The sequence below is a fragment of the Leuresthes tenuis genome, unplaced genomic scaffold (assembly GCF_036924035.1).
Source record: "Leuresthes tenuis unplaced genomic scaffold, fLeuTen1.0.hap1 SCAF_9, whole genome shotgun sequence".
Lineage (NCBI taxonomy): Eukaryota > Metazoa > Chordata > Actinopteri > Atheriniformes > Atherinopsidae > Leuresthes > Leuresthes tenuis.
The window spans coordinates 3,903,220-3,920,115 of NW_027325363.1; the positions used below are offsets into that span (position 1 = coordinate 3,903,220).

Below are 16,896 nucleotides of genomic sequence, written 5' to 3' on the forward strand. Positions count from 1 at the left end.
TGGGTGGAAGGACAATTATGCAAAAGTGGAGGAGGGAGGGGGCAGAATGGGCCTTAGGGAGAGGTCCTTCACTTGTATGTAAGTGGTGGCTGGTTGGCAAAAGACTGTATAAGGGGAGGATTGTCTTTCCTCTGACCGAACCTCCAATAGGAGTCTTTTAGAAGTGATGCTTCAATCACATGACAGTTAAATTGCCTGTTAGGCCTGACAGTGACATTTAGGATGAAAGAATTCTGATGACCACGTATTGGCTGACAGTTATTATTATTAATTATTAAGAAATGTACTTTTTGTGTACATATTTGGTAAGATGTTTGTTAAATTCATCAACTCTAAGGACACATGGGATGATGATATATGAAGATAAAACAGTCGTCATATGGTAAAGACACTAAAGGAAACTATTTAGCCCTTTAGTTTAATTAAGTTGAGTTAGATATTGATTAATAATCAATGGTAAATCATATTTTTGCAGTATTCAGTTATTGAGGATAAATAATTAATTAACCAAAGTGAAAAATCAGCTGACAAACTGTAGGAAAGTTGAAAGTGTAGCAGAGAGAGAAGAGGCGGAAAAGTGTTGGGATGCTTCGTTTGTAACCTGGCAACAACTGAACTGATCACATGCGGTGTTGTCAGGTAACACAGGTGAATTCTGTGTAAATACTGACAGAAACTCACAGCCAAAAGTTCCCTGGCTGGCTTGAAGAGATGCTTTCTTTCAGTGACACGTCCAGGATCATCAACAAACACTTATCTCTCCTCCTTTATTCTTACCACTCTGTCTGCAGTCTCCATCTGCCCAGTCTGATAGCTGTGTGGAGAGGTGCTGGAATTGGAAATGTATATTCACGCAGCCACGTTTGAGTGAGTAGAAACGTCTATTCTTGATTTTTTTTCAGCTGTTACCTTAGCTCTTCAAACTAGTCCATTTTACATTACTGTGTAAGTCTAAAGGCACCCTTTATTCCTTCTATATTACCAGGAAAACAGGAAAAAGGTGCAGCAATTTATTTAGACATGCAAATATAAATGGAAATACACTATATACTACGGAACAAACGGAGGATGGATCAACTGAAGGTCTTTGCTGGACTGTTTCTTTAGGACATCACTTTCAGATATTGTTCATCTGCTGGAGATAGTTTAAGTGCTCCCACTTTTGTCATAGCAGAGGGTGGGCCAAAGGGAGGGAGCCGTCTAGAGGACAGGCACAGCCAAGAACTAATCCTGATTAAGTGCTTGACCACTATTAATTTTGTATATAAAAAGATACAATTACACACAGTACCAAAGGCGGGGAGGGCAGCAGCCTAGAGCTATAACAATGAAGAAAATTATTTTCTATTTCTGTATTTGGCAGGACACACAGGAAAGCAGCACCAGATGTTCAGCAGTAATAACAAATAAGAAGAGTCTTAAAGTCTGAGAGTACGGTGGCCAGCACAGGGGTGTGGGAATATGGGACTGTCAGGGCATGGATGGGTCATGTACGATGAAACAGGCTTTAGAGAGTGCAAGAAGATTGTTAGATGGCAAGCCAGGAAACTGAGAGTTTATTAGTGATTGTAAATGGATGCACAATCCAGCTAATCCATAGACCTTCACTTCAAGACTTGTCTTGCACAATGTTTTTTTTTTTTTTTTGCTCACAAATGGTTAGAGTTAGGAGTTTAAAGTACATGTTAGATTTAACATACATGATTAGTTCACATGTTAAATTCAAGGTTCACATTGTAGTATTCATGGCTTGTGATTCATGTTATGTCACGTGAATGCTGCCCTACAAAAAACAGCAGCCAAAGGATACGTTTGCTATTGTGTGGAACGATAACACAAGCGTTTGCAGCAGTGATTTATTCGATCCCCTTCTTTTTACGATTCAGGGATTAATAAGATTCCTTTCGATGTGAACCAACACTCCCCTAAAGTTTATGGGAGGAGCAGAGGCAGATTATTTTTTGAAAACTATGATACTTTGAATAAAATAAAATAGATTTAGATAAATAAACCATTCAAACATATGATAAAATAAGAGTGATGGCAGAGCTGCCATGCATGTTGCTCATTTACCGTAATAAAACAGATATTCTTATTTACCCATGTGTTAGTCAGCTGTACTGGTAATAATTGAAGAGGATGATCCTTAATTTCTTGTCTTCCATCAGGCTACCAGCAGGTGGCGCCAACAGCCTGCCACCTCTGAGCGTCACTGCTGATGTTGCACCCCGAATATCCATTTAGCTGCTGTGACCCAGTGCAGGTGCAGCCACCAGAATCATGTATGTACGTGGCCAAATTCTGCAGGGAGAACAGGTGTGAGCAAGTTACAGCTCCTTAGGATGATTTGTTCTAAGAGAAAACTCCTCAGACAAGACTGCATGTATTTTTATTTCAATTGTCAGAGGGAAAATAACCAGCTCTGCAGGCTTTTTATTACCGGACACATTATGCATGACGGGATGAAAAAATTTAATGTTTATCTGAGAACACATTTTGTGCTCCAGGTCAAGTCTCAGAACTCTTTTGCTACCTCGGAGGTTTGAGAGTTGGCACTCCAGCTGGTTTGTGTCTCAGCTATTCCTCCTTTTTATTTTTAAGTCACTCCCAAACATTTTAGACACATAACTGGGAATTCCAGACTTTGGTTTCAAAATGAAAAATACATCTCTGGAGAATGCCCTCTCTCTGACTGTTTCCATGAGAAGAAATTTATGGAGCTCTGGATAACATTTATTTGTTGGCTTAACTGAAGCTATTGCATTCTGATCATGACATAGTGGGAAAACTGACTTATTACTGTAAACTTGCGTCTTTCAGCTTGCATGTGGTGTTCAGGATAGTTTATGGCAACTCTTTGGGGTCACTGTCCACAGCCAAACAGGAGTATGCAAAAACCAAATCTCTGAAAACCATCTCACTAACATCTGCTCATAGCCCCGACCTAATAAAAACTAAAGAATGCTGCTAGTCTGTGTGCTTTACTGCTTATGAGCTTACTTCACTTTTTCCATGTGCTGCTGCAGCAGCACGGACGTTCCGGCCATGTGGGACCCTCAAAGTTTAGCTTCCAACAGATTTTGTTCCTGTTCCAAATGTATAAATGCATGTGTCAAGCTGAAACCGTGCTGCACTCAGCCTGGGCGCACTGGCTCCTCCAGTTAGGCGTCCAGGCCTTTTGTGTTTGTGAGCTGCGCCTGCTGTGTGTGGTGCCGAATCTGTTTCAGACCACAGCTTTGAATCCATCTGCCTTGGATTTGCCACGTATTTCCAGAGCAGGAGACTGGCTCACCAGTGCGTTTCTCATGGCGATGTGAAATAGTGTGAGATAGCTGCTCTGTGTGAGCGACTAAGTATGTGTGTGTCTATGTGTGTGCACAAGCAGGACAATGTCACCTTGACTGCAATCTCCAGGAGGCATTGAGGGCGTACAGCATCTGTAGAGCTCCGGACAGAGAGGCAGAAGGGGACTCGACAGTATCTGCGTGTCTCTCGGGGTGTGTGTGAGAACATCTCAAATGTGTGAGTGTGAGGGAGAGAGGGAGTAACACTGAGGCGGGTGTAGCTCTCTCAGTCAGCTCGCAGTGCCGGAGGATCCCTCTACAGACCCAGGCAGAGCGACGCAGAGATGTCAGGAGCAGCACACACAGGTGGGTCATACAGCAGCTGAGGGGGCAGGTGAGGTGGGCCGGGAGCACAGGTTCCTACATGTTGGAGGGGTGCTTATTATTGTTATCATTATAATGTGATCATACAAAACTACCCAACATGTCAAATTTGTGTTAAGAGGAGGCTGAGGGACTGTAATCTGACCCAAGGGTCACTGCCATGTGTATTTGGTCCAATCCCAGGCTGTGGGGCTCACACTGAGGCAATCATAGAAACATCCTCTTAAGTCTCACCAATTGCTTATTTCTAACATTTGAATTTAAGGCAGAGCTCTCCTGCAGGTTTCCATATCCGCCTGAAGCTCCCTTTGCCAGCTGACAGGTAGGGCTGCAGACCTTCGAACGGCTGCAGCGCCTTCAGGCACCTGATTGCACTTGCTGGAACCGAATAAAAACCCGCCGCCGCATCCTTTTCTCTCCGTCATGTGACTCCACCGGGCGAATATATCTGACTCCTGATCGTTTCGCTGGAGAAATGCAGCCTCGGCCAATCGCGTCCAAATGGAGGCGTCTCTCTCTTCTTAATTTTTTTTAGCTTTCTCTGGCGATGCCTTCACTGGTCGACGAAAATAAGAAAGCTACGCTGGTGCGCATGTGAGCACCCTTGTGTTTAACTTCTGCAAGATACGATTTCTGGCCCTGTGTTGGACTCGTGACCCGTCCAGGTTGTGTATGCCTCTTGTCCGATGGCAGCTGGGACAGGCTCCAGCTCCCCCGCGACTCTGAATTGGATTTAGCGGTTATAAAAATGGATGGACGATCTGTATTTTGCTAGAAAACCTGGAGTATTCAACCTGGCGGATGAAAACCCACTGATATGACACACTTTAGGTTACATGCAATGATTTTTCGTTAGGAACCAGCTTTAGGCAGTAAATGCGTTTCCCATAGAGACTGTTTGGGGCTTAACTGTCGACAACGCGCAAGAAAAACACAAATTAAAGTGCGGGAGATTGGAAAATCCGAGGGTTCTTGTCACCCTAAAGGCATCGCGTGGCCCAGTGACGTCAGCCGCTCCCCTGCGCCTCCTCCAGCAGCCAGTCAGAGGAGGGATGCTCTGAACGCAAGACTGCAGCATCTTCACCGAGAGAACGAGCAGCACAAAACGTCTCTTTCTCTGTGTCTTCCTGCAGCTCCGCGTCTCCGGACCTTCATCACCCACCCGCCACCCCGGGGTGTCTTCACGACTGGAGCCAGGATCGGACAAGAAGAAAGAAATTATAGAAGCCAACCAATAACGCATCGGATCTTTTAATTTTCTTGTATTTTTTTGCTCCAGCGACTTTTCCTTTCCTTCTTTGATCCTCGGCTGATCTTTCCTCTTTGTCTTTTTGTTTTGTTTTATTTATTGTTCCGTCTCGCCGGCCGTTGCAGAGGAGCGCCACCATCCTGTTCTGCCTGACATGAGTACTGGTTGCAGCGGAATGATACACATATCCTAGCACCCATATCTGAAGGTTGATGGAAGATTGATCCATTTGCAGGTTTTTAGCAGCACCAGAGGACATTCCATCTGCATCTGCAGAGATTTCGGATTTGCTCCCTCTCTGAGCAGATCATCCGCCGCTCAGCGTTTCTTTCTTTCTACCCCTGCGCAGCATCTCTCTGTACGCACGGCGCTCCATAGAGAACAGCGCAGCTAACCTGCCCCGTCCGTAAGAAAAAAGGCGTATTTTCCCATTCTTAAATCGCTTCTGCCTTCTCCAAGGACTCATCTTTACGGCTACGCTGCGTAAAAAAAACGGAAAAGGGGGATTTAAACGCAAACGCAGCTTAAGCATCCAAGAGCAAGCTCGAAAATGATGGCCGGCGGAGCAGTACAGCAAAACGGCATTTTCTCAAATCCTCACCATCACAATCAACAACCACACATGGAGTCCGATCCCCCGGATTCACGTAAAAGACCCCTGGAGACCCCGACGGAGGCCAGCAGCACCAAACGCACAAACACGGGAGGTAAGAGCAGCGATGGGGATGCTGGGAGGCGGTTCGGGTTTCGGTGAATGTTGCTTCATACTGAGACGGGCTGAGAGAAAGCAGAGCAGGTTGATCCGATTCTTGAGCTAAATCTGTGGCGTGGCCCAGCCGCAATTTCTCACATTTGTATTTGTATTATAAATTTACAGAGGATGTTTTTACGCGCTCACTCGTGAGCGACAGTCATTTTCCATCAGCATTAAAATAATCACGGGTCGCCGCTTTTGATGGAAAGGAAACAATGAGCAAAGGCGAGCGGGGATTTGGAGGGAAGCGTCGGTTCCCTTCTCTCAAATATCCAGAATGATTTCCCTCTTTAGGTCAGCCGAATTTGGTGGGTTTTTTTAAAATTGCGTTTTACGAATTACGACGAGCCACAGCGGCCATGCTGGAGCCAAAATAAGGATGTAAACAAGTGAGAGCCAGATCAGGCCAGTGCGTGATCGCAGGGTCTCATCCCGTCGACGGATGACCTTGTGATAATCTCCCACATCAGCCACCGTCGCTGCCGTGTGTACAATTACACAAGCGGATAAACAAGCGGGTTCATATTAACAGCAGGCCCGTGGCGAGCCAGTAAAAAACAAGGAATCTGGAGCAGCTCAGAATGCGACAGTGTTGAAGTGTTATTGCAGTATTCTCACCATGCATTGCCCTCCTGCAGCAAGGAGGGAGACGGTTTTTTATCCCCATGAGATTATTCGATGATGTTTCTCCATTATTCTCAGGTTTGATGAAATATGACTATGTCGCCATGGTGATCACCATATTTGGTTTTTGTTTACATGCTATCATGCGCCAAGCATTCCCATCACCTGGCATTACAACCATCAGTAGCCTGTACTGGCCATGCACCCCATCATGGACATTTGGACATACAATACACCTCTAATGGAGTTCTTAAAACAACAACTCTTCAAGCTGAGGTGGTAAAGGTTCAAGAGTTGATCTGATATGCCATCAAATATACCGAGAGCCCAATACACCTTCAGAGGTTAGAATCTGTAGATTTTAGGAGACTCATCCTTTATAAGTAGTTGGTTCAATGTAATGTTATTTTACATTTTCAGGTTTGTACAGATTTTCCTGTTATTGGTTCTTTGAGTAGAGCTGTTGGCTCTAAATCTAAATCTAAAATCCAGGGATAAATTTGAGCAGGTTTAATTTGATAGGCGCCTCATCAAATAGAGGGGTGTCAGCATGACTGATTTGCATTCTCATAGTGAAACTGTCATAAAATCCCTCTCAGTAGCTTCTGAATTCTGGATCATTCAATAAAACGCTGCAAATATGTTTTCCTCTGAAAACAAACCTGCCCCTCAATTACTTAGAAATAATTACACACAATTACTGATGTTGCTACTTAAAAAAAATCAAGGGTTTTAGTACGAGGTAAAGACAGTCTTAAAGATCACGAGTGCCACCTCTTCAGATGAGCTGGCCAGACAATGATGAAAACAGACTCTTTAAACCTATCCTTCTGTTTTGCATAAGGTGCCAAGTTTCTTTTGAGTATTAAGGAGTAGTGATCATCTATCCCATCAACTTTGGTGTTTGGGTGTATTTGGGTGTCTTGATGACCCCTAACCTTTGATCCTCAAAAGGAAAGAATTTACCCTATCTGCAAGAAGAAAAAACAGAAGTGGGACTGGGCCTTTAAGTCCCAGCAGGAACCGTGACAGCCATCCTCATGAGTAATAATAAGACAGCGAGAAAGTTAGGCAGAGCAGGGGTGAGCCGCAGGTTAGCCAGCAGTGTTTAACTGCAGATCGATGCAGCACTCAGAGCACTAAAGGCTCCTCCTCACTGTATGTAAAAACCCACGGCTGCCTCTCAGGGGACCTTCCTCCTGCCTGCGTAACAGTCAGGCAGCTTGTCCATTTAGACAAATGAAAAGGTTGCAATGATGATGATGATGATGATGACGGCACGGCTGAACACACTTTTACTGAGGCAGAGAGGACGGTTGCACCGCTGCAAGGTCGACACTTTTAAACATCAAAACATGAGCACACACTTCATTACAGCCCCTCAAGAGAAGAAACAGAGGAATCAGAGCTTGGTTGGGGATCTTTCTTTCCTCTGTTTTACAAATGTATTTTGTTCTATTCATATGATCTGAGAAATTAGTCTTTATTTGAAGTTGTTAGTTTGAATAACACTGTTGAGATCAGTCTAAATAACTTCTTCATTATTGAATATAAGATGCAGTAACTGTTTATGTTTCTGGCTCTTTATTCAGAGGAACACATTCACCACATGGTGGCTGCTTTGACCCAAACAGAGGCCGTATTTTCTTCACTAAGAAAGTGTTTTTATTGTATCTATATTGCTTAAGCTGCACCCAAGCTGCAGCTCTAACATTAGAAGTTAAAGTTAGTAGATAATCATGGTTGTTTCTCTGAATGATTAGTTCACGCCACACACTCCCCACCCCTGTGCTTCCTCTCTCTGTAGTGGCCTTCCTGCAGCCCCTATTTGAAACTGAAGGCATTGTATTCCCTCACCAAGAAACTGAGACTCATGGTAAGACAAGACTTTGATTTTGATCTTCTACCTGTTTTTCAATCTTTAATGTAACATTTTTCAATGCAGAACTGATTTAGCATTGACAAAACCTAAAACTTTAGGGTCTTTAATGAGGTAAACCGACAACTGCAGGGCCAGGCATTTAAATAGGACTTAAAGTAACATTTAACACCATCATTCTTCTCATAATTCAGGATAATGCATGTTGATATTCTTTATATTGTATGTTATCAATTCCATAACATCCATTGTCATGCTTTTTATGCAAATTCAGTGTTTATTTTGTCATGAAGAACAACATAACTGCACAGATGAGTGCTGCTGATGACCTTTGACCTCATGTTAGCCATATCATCTGCTGATGTATTGTTGAAATGTTCATTCTTGGCTTACTATCCTCAAAGTGTGATATACTGTCTTATGGCGGTAAAAAAAATGCACCACGAAGCTGTTGTTTAGTAAAATTCACATGACTTTAACTGAACTGCTTTTTCCTTTCAAACAAGCAGATGTTAGGTTTTTCTTTCAACTCGATCTACTCTTTAGTAGACATCTGTGTAGATGTGAAAGCGTTTAATTCCACGCCGAAGAGAAATATGGACTTGTTTTTTTTTCTGCTTAGCTCCTGAATCCAGGCTTTAACTATACATATGTGTGTGTGCGTGTGTGTGAAGAAAACAGCAAGTGAGATAAGAAAGAAAGAACTGGTCAGCTGTCAGAGAGTAGACGTGGGACAACATGGGACTCCTCCAGCGCCGCAGGTCGTAAATCACAAACGTCTCATAAAGAGCTGACGGTCTTAAAGACGGAAAGATCAATGAGTCACTGCAGTGGCTGCTGCTCACAACCCCCACCCTCACCACCTCTCTAATCCACCAACCCAAACCCATTCTTATGTGCGCACCCCTTCTGCCCCTCACCCAGAACAGCGGGGCTCTCCCCACCATAAAAGGAACTCAGTTTTCCCTCTCATCATGTAGCCCAAACATACGATTGGAGATATTTAATGAGCACATTTTTAATATTTGTCATTTAAACTTTATCAAAATGGACAAAAAGAGTTAGAATCCTCCAGTAATTTATCAATTTATGGATCTGCTTTTTAGGGTTTAGTATTTCGATCTGTTATTTCGAGGGGCTTTGTTTCAATCCAAACAATGTTCATTTGGAGAACAAACTCGAGATTTATGGCAGGTTTGCAGGAGCAGAATGATAACATCTTAATATTATTGAGACTGCGGAGAGTTCACATTAGTCTGGAATTAAATGTTTCTTGTCAGTCAGGCTTAATGATCGTAAATACGAGGAAAAACTGTTTTGGGCTCCTGGAAACAAGATTTTAAATCACATTAAATATGTAATCGAATAAATCATTAAATGTCGTCAAATAGATATGTTGTTAAATTCCTTTATGTGCCAACATTATTAAGGAAAATAATACACATATAAAACACATGTGTTGCTGAACTTATGATAATTATTTCTGAGTTTAATACATTTATTTACATCTAAATTAATAAGTCTGCTGGTCTGTATGAAAATATACAATATTATGTCTTGATTCACCCCTCTTTTCTTTCCATTTCCTACCAAGTAGCCACATTTTCTTTGGACATTTTCTGCTTTTTCACTCATTTTCAGTACAGTTCTTGTACCTGAGCATTTTCAGAGGAATGTATTTTTTTGTTTTTTAATAGTCACTAAACTCTGACCTATGAATCATTCAAGCAGAAAAAAGGCTCCTAACTCAAGGGATGAACCAGTGTTGTGTCGACACATAACAGACAACTTAGCAAAGAAGCCATTTTAAATTGAACCTTTAGGCACTTTGTTACCAGCAGCCTGTCACAAAGACACATCATTTGTTCCCATTTCTTTAGTTGCATCTATGAAAAACAGCAAAGATAACACAGTTTGACAGACAGAAAATAGGATTTCTGCAGCAACAAGGTGATTCCCAAAGAGCTATTAGCTGAAAACTTGGCATATCTCAGCATGGTGTGCAGTGTGTCCTTAAAACATTTGAGGAAACTGGACAAGTGGAGGACAAAAGAAGAAGTGTCAGGCCTAAAAAACTATCTCCAGCAGATGAACAGGATCTGAAAGTGATGTCCTTAAGAAAGAGGAAAAAATCCAGCAAAGACCTGACAGGACCTGAGAGATGCATCTGGACCTTCAGCTGATCCATCTACTGTTGGCCCAAGCCTCATCAGAAATGGGCTCCATGGAAGGGTGGCTGTCAAGAAGCCGTTCTTAAGGAAGGGAAACAGGGAGAAAAGGCTGAGCTATGCCAAATGACACAAGAAGTGGACTGAAAATCAGTGGCAACAGGTCTTATGGAGGGATGAATCCTCCCCAGAGCCCGGACCTCAACATTATTGAAGCAGTGTGGGATCATCTGACAGAGAACGGAACAAAAGGCAGCCCACATCCAAAGAAGAGCTTTGGGATGTCCTTCAAGAAAATTAAAAAAATTGTAATGATTTTAATTAAGTCCAAAGTTTATTTCTACTGACTAGCTTCATTAAGGGTGTCTGCCTTGCTTGTTTTATCCATTGTTTACATTTGTTTTTGCTGCATCCGCAGAAATCACTCAAGTGACATAAAAGTCGGATGAAATGCGACATGACTTTTCAGATTGAGGTCGTTTTGAAAAAACATCAGATATCCGATTTAGGATCAAATATGAAAATGGTCTGGGTCTGATTTGAAAAAAAAATATACAATTTAAAAAAAAATCAGAAATGTGTCGCAACTAGGCAAAAAAATGTCGGATTTTGACCACTTTTTCCTGCAGTGTGAGCGTAGCTATGGTAACATATTAATCCTAAACAGTATCTACAGCATAGGGGGTTAAAACACTGGAATAATTAGTTTGAAGAGCTGTAGGTAACTGGTATGCACTCCAAAACCCACCAGCAGGCTTTCAGCCTGATAGTCTGATAGCTTTCAGAGAAAAAATGCTTGTATAAGCCATTAGGAACTCTTATGTAAGCACAAACAGAATAAATCGGATGTTTTTTTACTTTCATGTAGGTGGTCAGTAAATGAACATGTGTTTGGGACACCTACAGGTTCAACAGAAGATGTGTGTGTGCAGAATAAGTTTGCTGACCAGCACATACAGACTTTCTCAGTCCTTTCATCTCTTCCTATTCTTTTTTACATCATCTTTGTCCTCTTTTCATCTTCTCTCCGGCCTGTAAGATGAAATACATTCATTTAGTAAATGGATGACTGGCTGGTGCTGGGAAGGAGCAGGAGGAGGAGGGTGTTGGGGCTTGAGACGCCCTTGCCAAGTGACATTAGAGGACTGGACTCGCAGTACAACGGGAGGTTTCAGTGCGTTGTGTCTTTGTCTTTTATGTCTGACTTTACTTGCCGAAAGCAGAGATGAAATTTAATGAGGGAGACGAAGGGGTGTGTAAATGGATACATGCACACACTTAACATACACTCAGTCACGTTGTGCAGGGAGCCTTGGCTGTATGAGCCCAGGCCTTTGATGTTATTGATCTGAGTGTGGCTGTGCGTCTTATTTTGGGCCGTCCTTTCAGCGCAGGGCAGCCTTCCCCGCATTGATCCGACTGAGGAAGGAGACACACCACATTTGTCTTTTATCACAGCAACTGAAACCACAACAGTGAGCCAGATCACAAAGAGATTCGTTTGTATTTCAGATAAACTATGTAGTCCGTGGGACTTTTGAGATGTTTTCTTACAAAAAACAGAGTTGTATTTTCTGCGACACGGAGCGTTCTTTTTTCTGCGACACGCCTGTTTTGCTCACGTGCTCGAGCTTCCTCCCCTCTCTTCCTGTTTCATCCTTTCGGTCGTCCTCTCCTGCTCATCCATACTAATCATTCTCTGCTTCAGCCCATCACGACTGCAGCCTCCTCCTCCTCCTGTCCTCCTTCACCCTCGTCCTCCCATCATTTCATCCCCCACCACCCCCTCCATCAGTCGCGCACTACCACTGACGACGCTCATTCGGCAATCGTTTCCGAGGCCACCAATCAATCCACAGCCGCCGTCGGCAGGAATCTGCCACAAGAAGCTGCCGTTATCCTTCTCCTCCTACAGTCTCACCTCTTGCTCTTTTTTAAAGCCACTGCGTCAAAGTAAAAAAAAAGAAAGAAGAAGAAGACGAAGAAGGCCTTGTACAGGGTGGGGTGTAGGTGCAGGGAGGTAGGAACATTCCCACAAAGACAGGCATGTGATTGGTGGAGCGAGACTTTGGTCACAGCGAGGCAGGCGCTGATAGGTGAGGCGAACAGAGTGGCGATAAATATGGATGAAGGAGGGATGAAAGGGCCGACACAGGGAAGGGGCCCCTCCTCTGAAACAGTCCACGAACAATACAAACCGATTTTCACACACACTGAAGGGAGGGACAGGAGGCGGCTGCTTCAGTATCTTTGTTCGCCACTGTGTCTGCTTCATTTTCTGCGCACATGCCCCGATGAAGGCGAATGTATCATTACGGAGGCATCTGATTGGCTCAGACTCAGCTTAAATTTAAAGGATTTTGGTGGTGGGTTTGTATGAATAAATGGAGGAATTTCACAGCTCCACTCATTTTGAATACACATTTCTGCAGTTTTTGTGACGCACTCTGTCATTTTGTTTTTTTTTCCATTAAGAAAGCCTTTTTTATGTAAAGAATAATTTCAAACAGACCTCTGTCACATGAAAATGATCTCTTGTGCTAAAACAAAGTATTGTTATTTAGCAAGTGTCTGATACCTTTTACAGAAATAATTTTGTGATATTGACGTCTATATTTAGATCATAAAAAGCTGCTCAATCCCTCCAACACGTCTTTATTCATAAATTAGAATTTAAAGGACTCCTCTCATTTCCTCTCTACATATTTGACTATTGGAGGGGTTTTAGGGGGCTGCTGGCCTCTTTTACAATCAGGCGGTTAAAGAACTTGAGCTTCTTCTGCACTCTGAAATGTCAAATATTCAGTCGATTGAATTAATGACGAGAGAAAAGTAAAAGATTCAAATGTTGGAGAGGCAAAAGAACGGTTTCCTCTGCGAAGTCTCGGTATTTACGAGTGACGATGGCCATCTTTTAGAACGAAGACAGCTGCTCAGAGCCTCACTGCTCGAGAGCTTTACGCATGTGTGTGTGTGTGTGTGTGTGTGTGTGTGTGTGTGTGTGTGCAATACCTCCCAACAAAAGAGAAGAGGACTGGAGGGGGTGTGTTAGACAAAGCCTGCCCCCCTTAACTCTCCCTGCTTACGAGAGATGAATATTTTCCAAGTCCCCAGAGTACAGAGCCTCCATACCCGAGCCCCCCTTTATCAGGCTCTGCTCACACTGTTTAAGACTCTTCCCCTCATGAGGGGCTCTTATTTACATTTGACCCATATTAGTTTGTTAAGGCAGATTGTGATGTTTGCTTTTTCTCATATTATTTTCTTTAACTTTCTCTGTAAATGTGTATGAAACAGCTTTGAATTCATTGTGGAGCTGAAAAACATTCCAGTGAAATCTAGTTTTATCCATAATTTGATGGTTGATTTAGATCTCCTGAAAAGTCATGCCTTCAAGATCATAAAATGAGATTGAAAAAAATAATTTACCAGCGTGTAAGCAAGAAAATCAGGGATGAAACGGAGAGTAGATTTTCTGTCCATGAGAGATTTTACAGACTTTAACTGGTGTGTTTGCCTGAGACCCGACCATTGTTTTGGTGGTGGTTATTATTTGAAAAATTCCTACAACAAATCTGAAAACAAATATTTCTGAAACTAGAGTGAGGATTTACCATCAAGTAACGTGTTATTTTTGAAGAGAAGGTTAACACACTCAACCAACTTTAGCTGAATGTGCCTTTAATTTGTCGTCACTTCTTCTAATGTGACTCTAAAATAATACGACAGCTTTCTACAAGCGATCCACAAACAAAGGGAGACTCGAGTGCTTCTTAAAAGTGAAGAATTTCATCACTTTCTCTTTGACTTTTTTGGGGCTTTGCTTTTGAGGACAAGAGGGCTTGAAGAAATCTAGAAATAGCTATTGATTAGAATCTTTGACCTCTTTGAAAATCTGCAATCAGGAGAAACCTTCATGTTTGTTTTTAACTAACAAAACACGAGAGGGGATTGTGATCCTGAAGCGTCCTGCCCAGACTTCGCAGGCCCGTGGACACCAGATCCTGGGATTTGAGCCCCCAATCCCTCAGCATGGAGAGCCTATTCTGGGCCTGGCGGGTCTGCAGGGGCCTTAGCAACAGATTGGACTGTTGACACATCCAGTTATATCGTGTTGGAGAAGGATTTATTATTCATTGTAAACAAACTCTACATCTCAAGATCCCCTTTTGTCAGCCCACAGAGGCTGAAAGATGGGCAGTTTTTGCACAGTTTGAAGGACTCACACATATCAGGGTGGAGACTCACATGGACACACAAGGAGGCCTTGCTGTAAACTCAGTGTCCGCGTTGCTGGTTCCATTCATGACAGAAAAAGTCTTTTTGGTGTGTAACAGAAAACGTGTGGCCTTCCTGCAGGGATTTGTCTGTCCTTGTGTGTGTGTGTGTGAGATGCTCGGAGGAGTGAAAACAAAGACCCTCATCACAGCAGCCTGGAGGGAACCCTGTAGTTACTCAGCTGCGGACACCATATCTACACAAACACACACACACCTACTCTGTTCTTTAGTAGGTTTGATGTTGTAACTCTTTGTTTCCGACCCAAATATAATTTCTTTATTTTCTTAACTGTGTTTTTGGTTTGTGGGTTTGTTGTGGTTTGATTTGACCACCAGAAGTCTGGCAGTCTGCATCATCTGAGAAACTAAGTGCAATCACATAGTCAGAAGCTATTTCTGCAAAAGTACCCACAAGTACATTTGGATAGAAAAAATAAAGTGACATCAGCGTGTGTTTTGAGTCAGTCATGTTTAGCTGTCATGTTGTGTGCAGTAAACAACATATTAATGTGAATATGCTCCTATAAATGAGTTAAGAGAGGTACTGGAGGAAATGAGCAGCTTGTTTTGGGTTGGAAAGATGGAGCTTATCAACTACAGTTATTACTGATGCTGAAAAATAGCAAATCCCATCAGATAATGTGTGTAAATGTCCATATAACAGCCATCCCTATTTTACTGTTAGTAGGGAGGAAGGAGTAAAACGTCCAAACCCTCCCAAAAATCACACCTCTGCACATCTGGTTGGCTGTTCCAGGACATGGCTGCTTCAGCTTCAACAGTGTTACTCTTGTACAATAGCTCTCAGTTGTCTAAATGATATTAAGGTCTATAATGGACCCTCCACCTCCATCGTCTCTGACAGATAAAACTGTGGGGACTAATCAGTAACAATCACCATTGTTGTAATTATGGAGTTTTTCTTCTTATTTGGACTGAAAGTTTAGATGCTCATTACGCTTTTCGCACCAAAGAGCCGCTGCACATGGAGGGAGAAGACGTGCTGGATCTTTGATGATTCTTTTTATGTAAAAAGATTCAGAAAACAGAAGCAGCGAGCAATGAGCATGACATCATTCTGACTTTTCTCAACAACCGTTAATATAAAATCACAGTGAACATCAGAAGGGGACTGATTTGGTTTGACTTGCATGCTTTTGGCTTAACCTCAGCGGTTATTCCACCATGGGGGCTAATTTTAAAATGATTTTTGAATTTTAAAAGCAACAGGAGACCAATAAGAATTTATTTTCCTGGATTTGTAGAACACTAAAGTTTTCTCTGAGAAGCATAAACTGAAAGCTTTAACTTTGTCTCTTCTCAAAAACTGAATTATTTCAGGACATATATATCTTAATTTTTATTTTTTTAGCTGATTAGAATTTGCAATTCTAATTCTGACATTAAGATAAATTAAATTAGTCTTCTATGGAAATGTGGCAGAAATATAACCAAACTGCTCTCTGTGGGTGTGTTCATGCTGGACTTGGATGTCAGCGGTGACTTGAAACGAAGGTTATGACAGCATGCTCACAATACTATGATTTTTAAAGGGATATCACACCAATGTTTGTTTTTTTCTCTCTGAACTGTGAAAATTATTGAATTATTTCATAAAGTCTTGAAAATAGAAGTTTTGCAGTAGGTTTGAGCTTTGAGGAGGAAAAAGAACCATTACTTTTTAAGATTTCATGGACCATTATGTCCAGATGCACCTGATAAAACTTGAGGAATGTTGACAAAGCTCTAGTGTAAATTGTGGTCTCCAATGAGGTGCAATGCAGGAAAAAGAAGCAGATTGTGAAACAGCATGTTTATTAAAACTCAGTCATTGAAGTGGTCGAACCCACTAAAGACTTATTTCCTAAGTGTAATACCGTCTGTGTTGAATAATAAACTCCACAACTCTGCAGTTATAATAAGTCTGCATATGTGTTCAGTAATACAAAAGGACATCACTTTCAGATACTGTTCATCTGCTGTAGATCGTTTTTTAGGCCTGACACTTGCTGAGATAAGCCAAGTGTTCAGCTAATAGCTCTTTGGGAATCGCCTTGTTGCTGCAAATAATCCTATTTTCTGTCTGTCAAACTGTGTTATCTTTGGTGTATGAGGCTGCAAGTAACAAAGTGCCTAAAGATCCAATTTAAAATGGCTTCTTTGCTAAGTTGTCTGTTATGTTTCGACACAACACTGGTTCATCCCTTGAGTTAGGAGCCTTTTATCTGTTTGAATGATTCATAGGTCAGAGTTAAGTGGCTTAACAAAGAAAAA

The 16,896-nt window shown here is 42.2% G+C and overlaps 1 protein-coding gene across 2 annotated transcripts in view; it reads left to right on the forward strand.

The window, feature by feature from the left end:
• Positions 1–4,701: 4,701 nt before the first annotated feature.
• nova2 (NOVA alternative splicing regulator 2) overlaps positions 4,702–16,896 on the forward strand; it is an 87,900-nt gene continuing 75,705 nt past the window's right edge. Inside the window, exons 1-2 of one of the 2 annotated variants that reach the window (XM_072391930.1) lie at positions 4,702–5,624; positions 8,103–8,171. In XM_072391930.1, coding sequence (XP_072248031.1) covers positions 5,468–5,624; positions 8,103–8,171 — 226 coding nt within the window. In that variant the 5' untranslated portion in view covers positions 4,702–5,467. The remainder of the gene's footprint in view (positions 5,625–8,102; positions 8,172–16,896) is intronic. The other variant, XM_072391931.1, reaches the window with a different exon arrangement.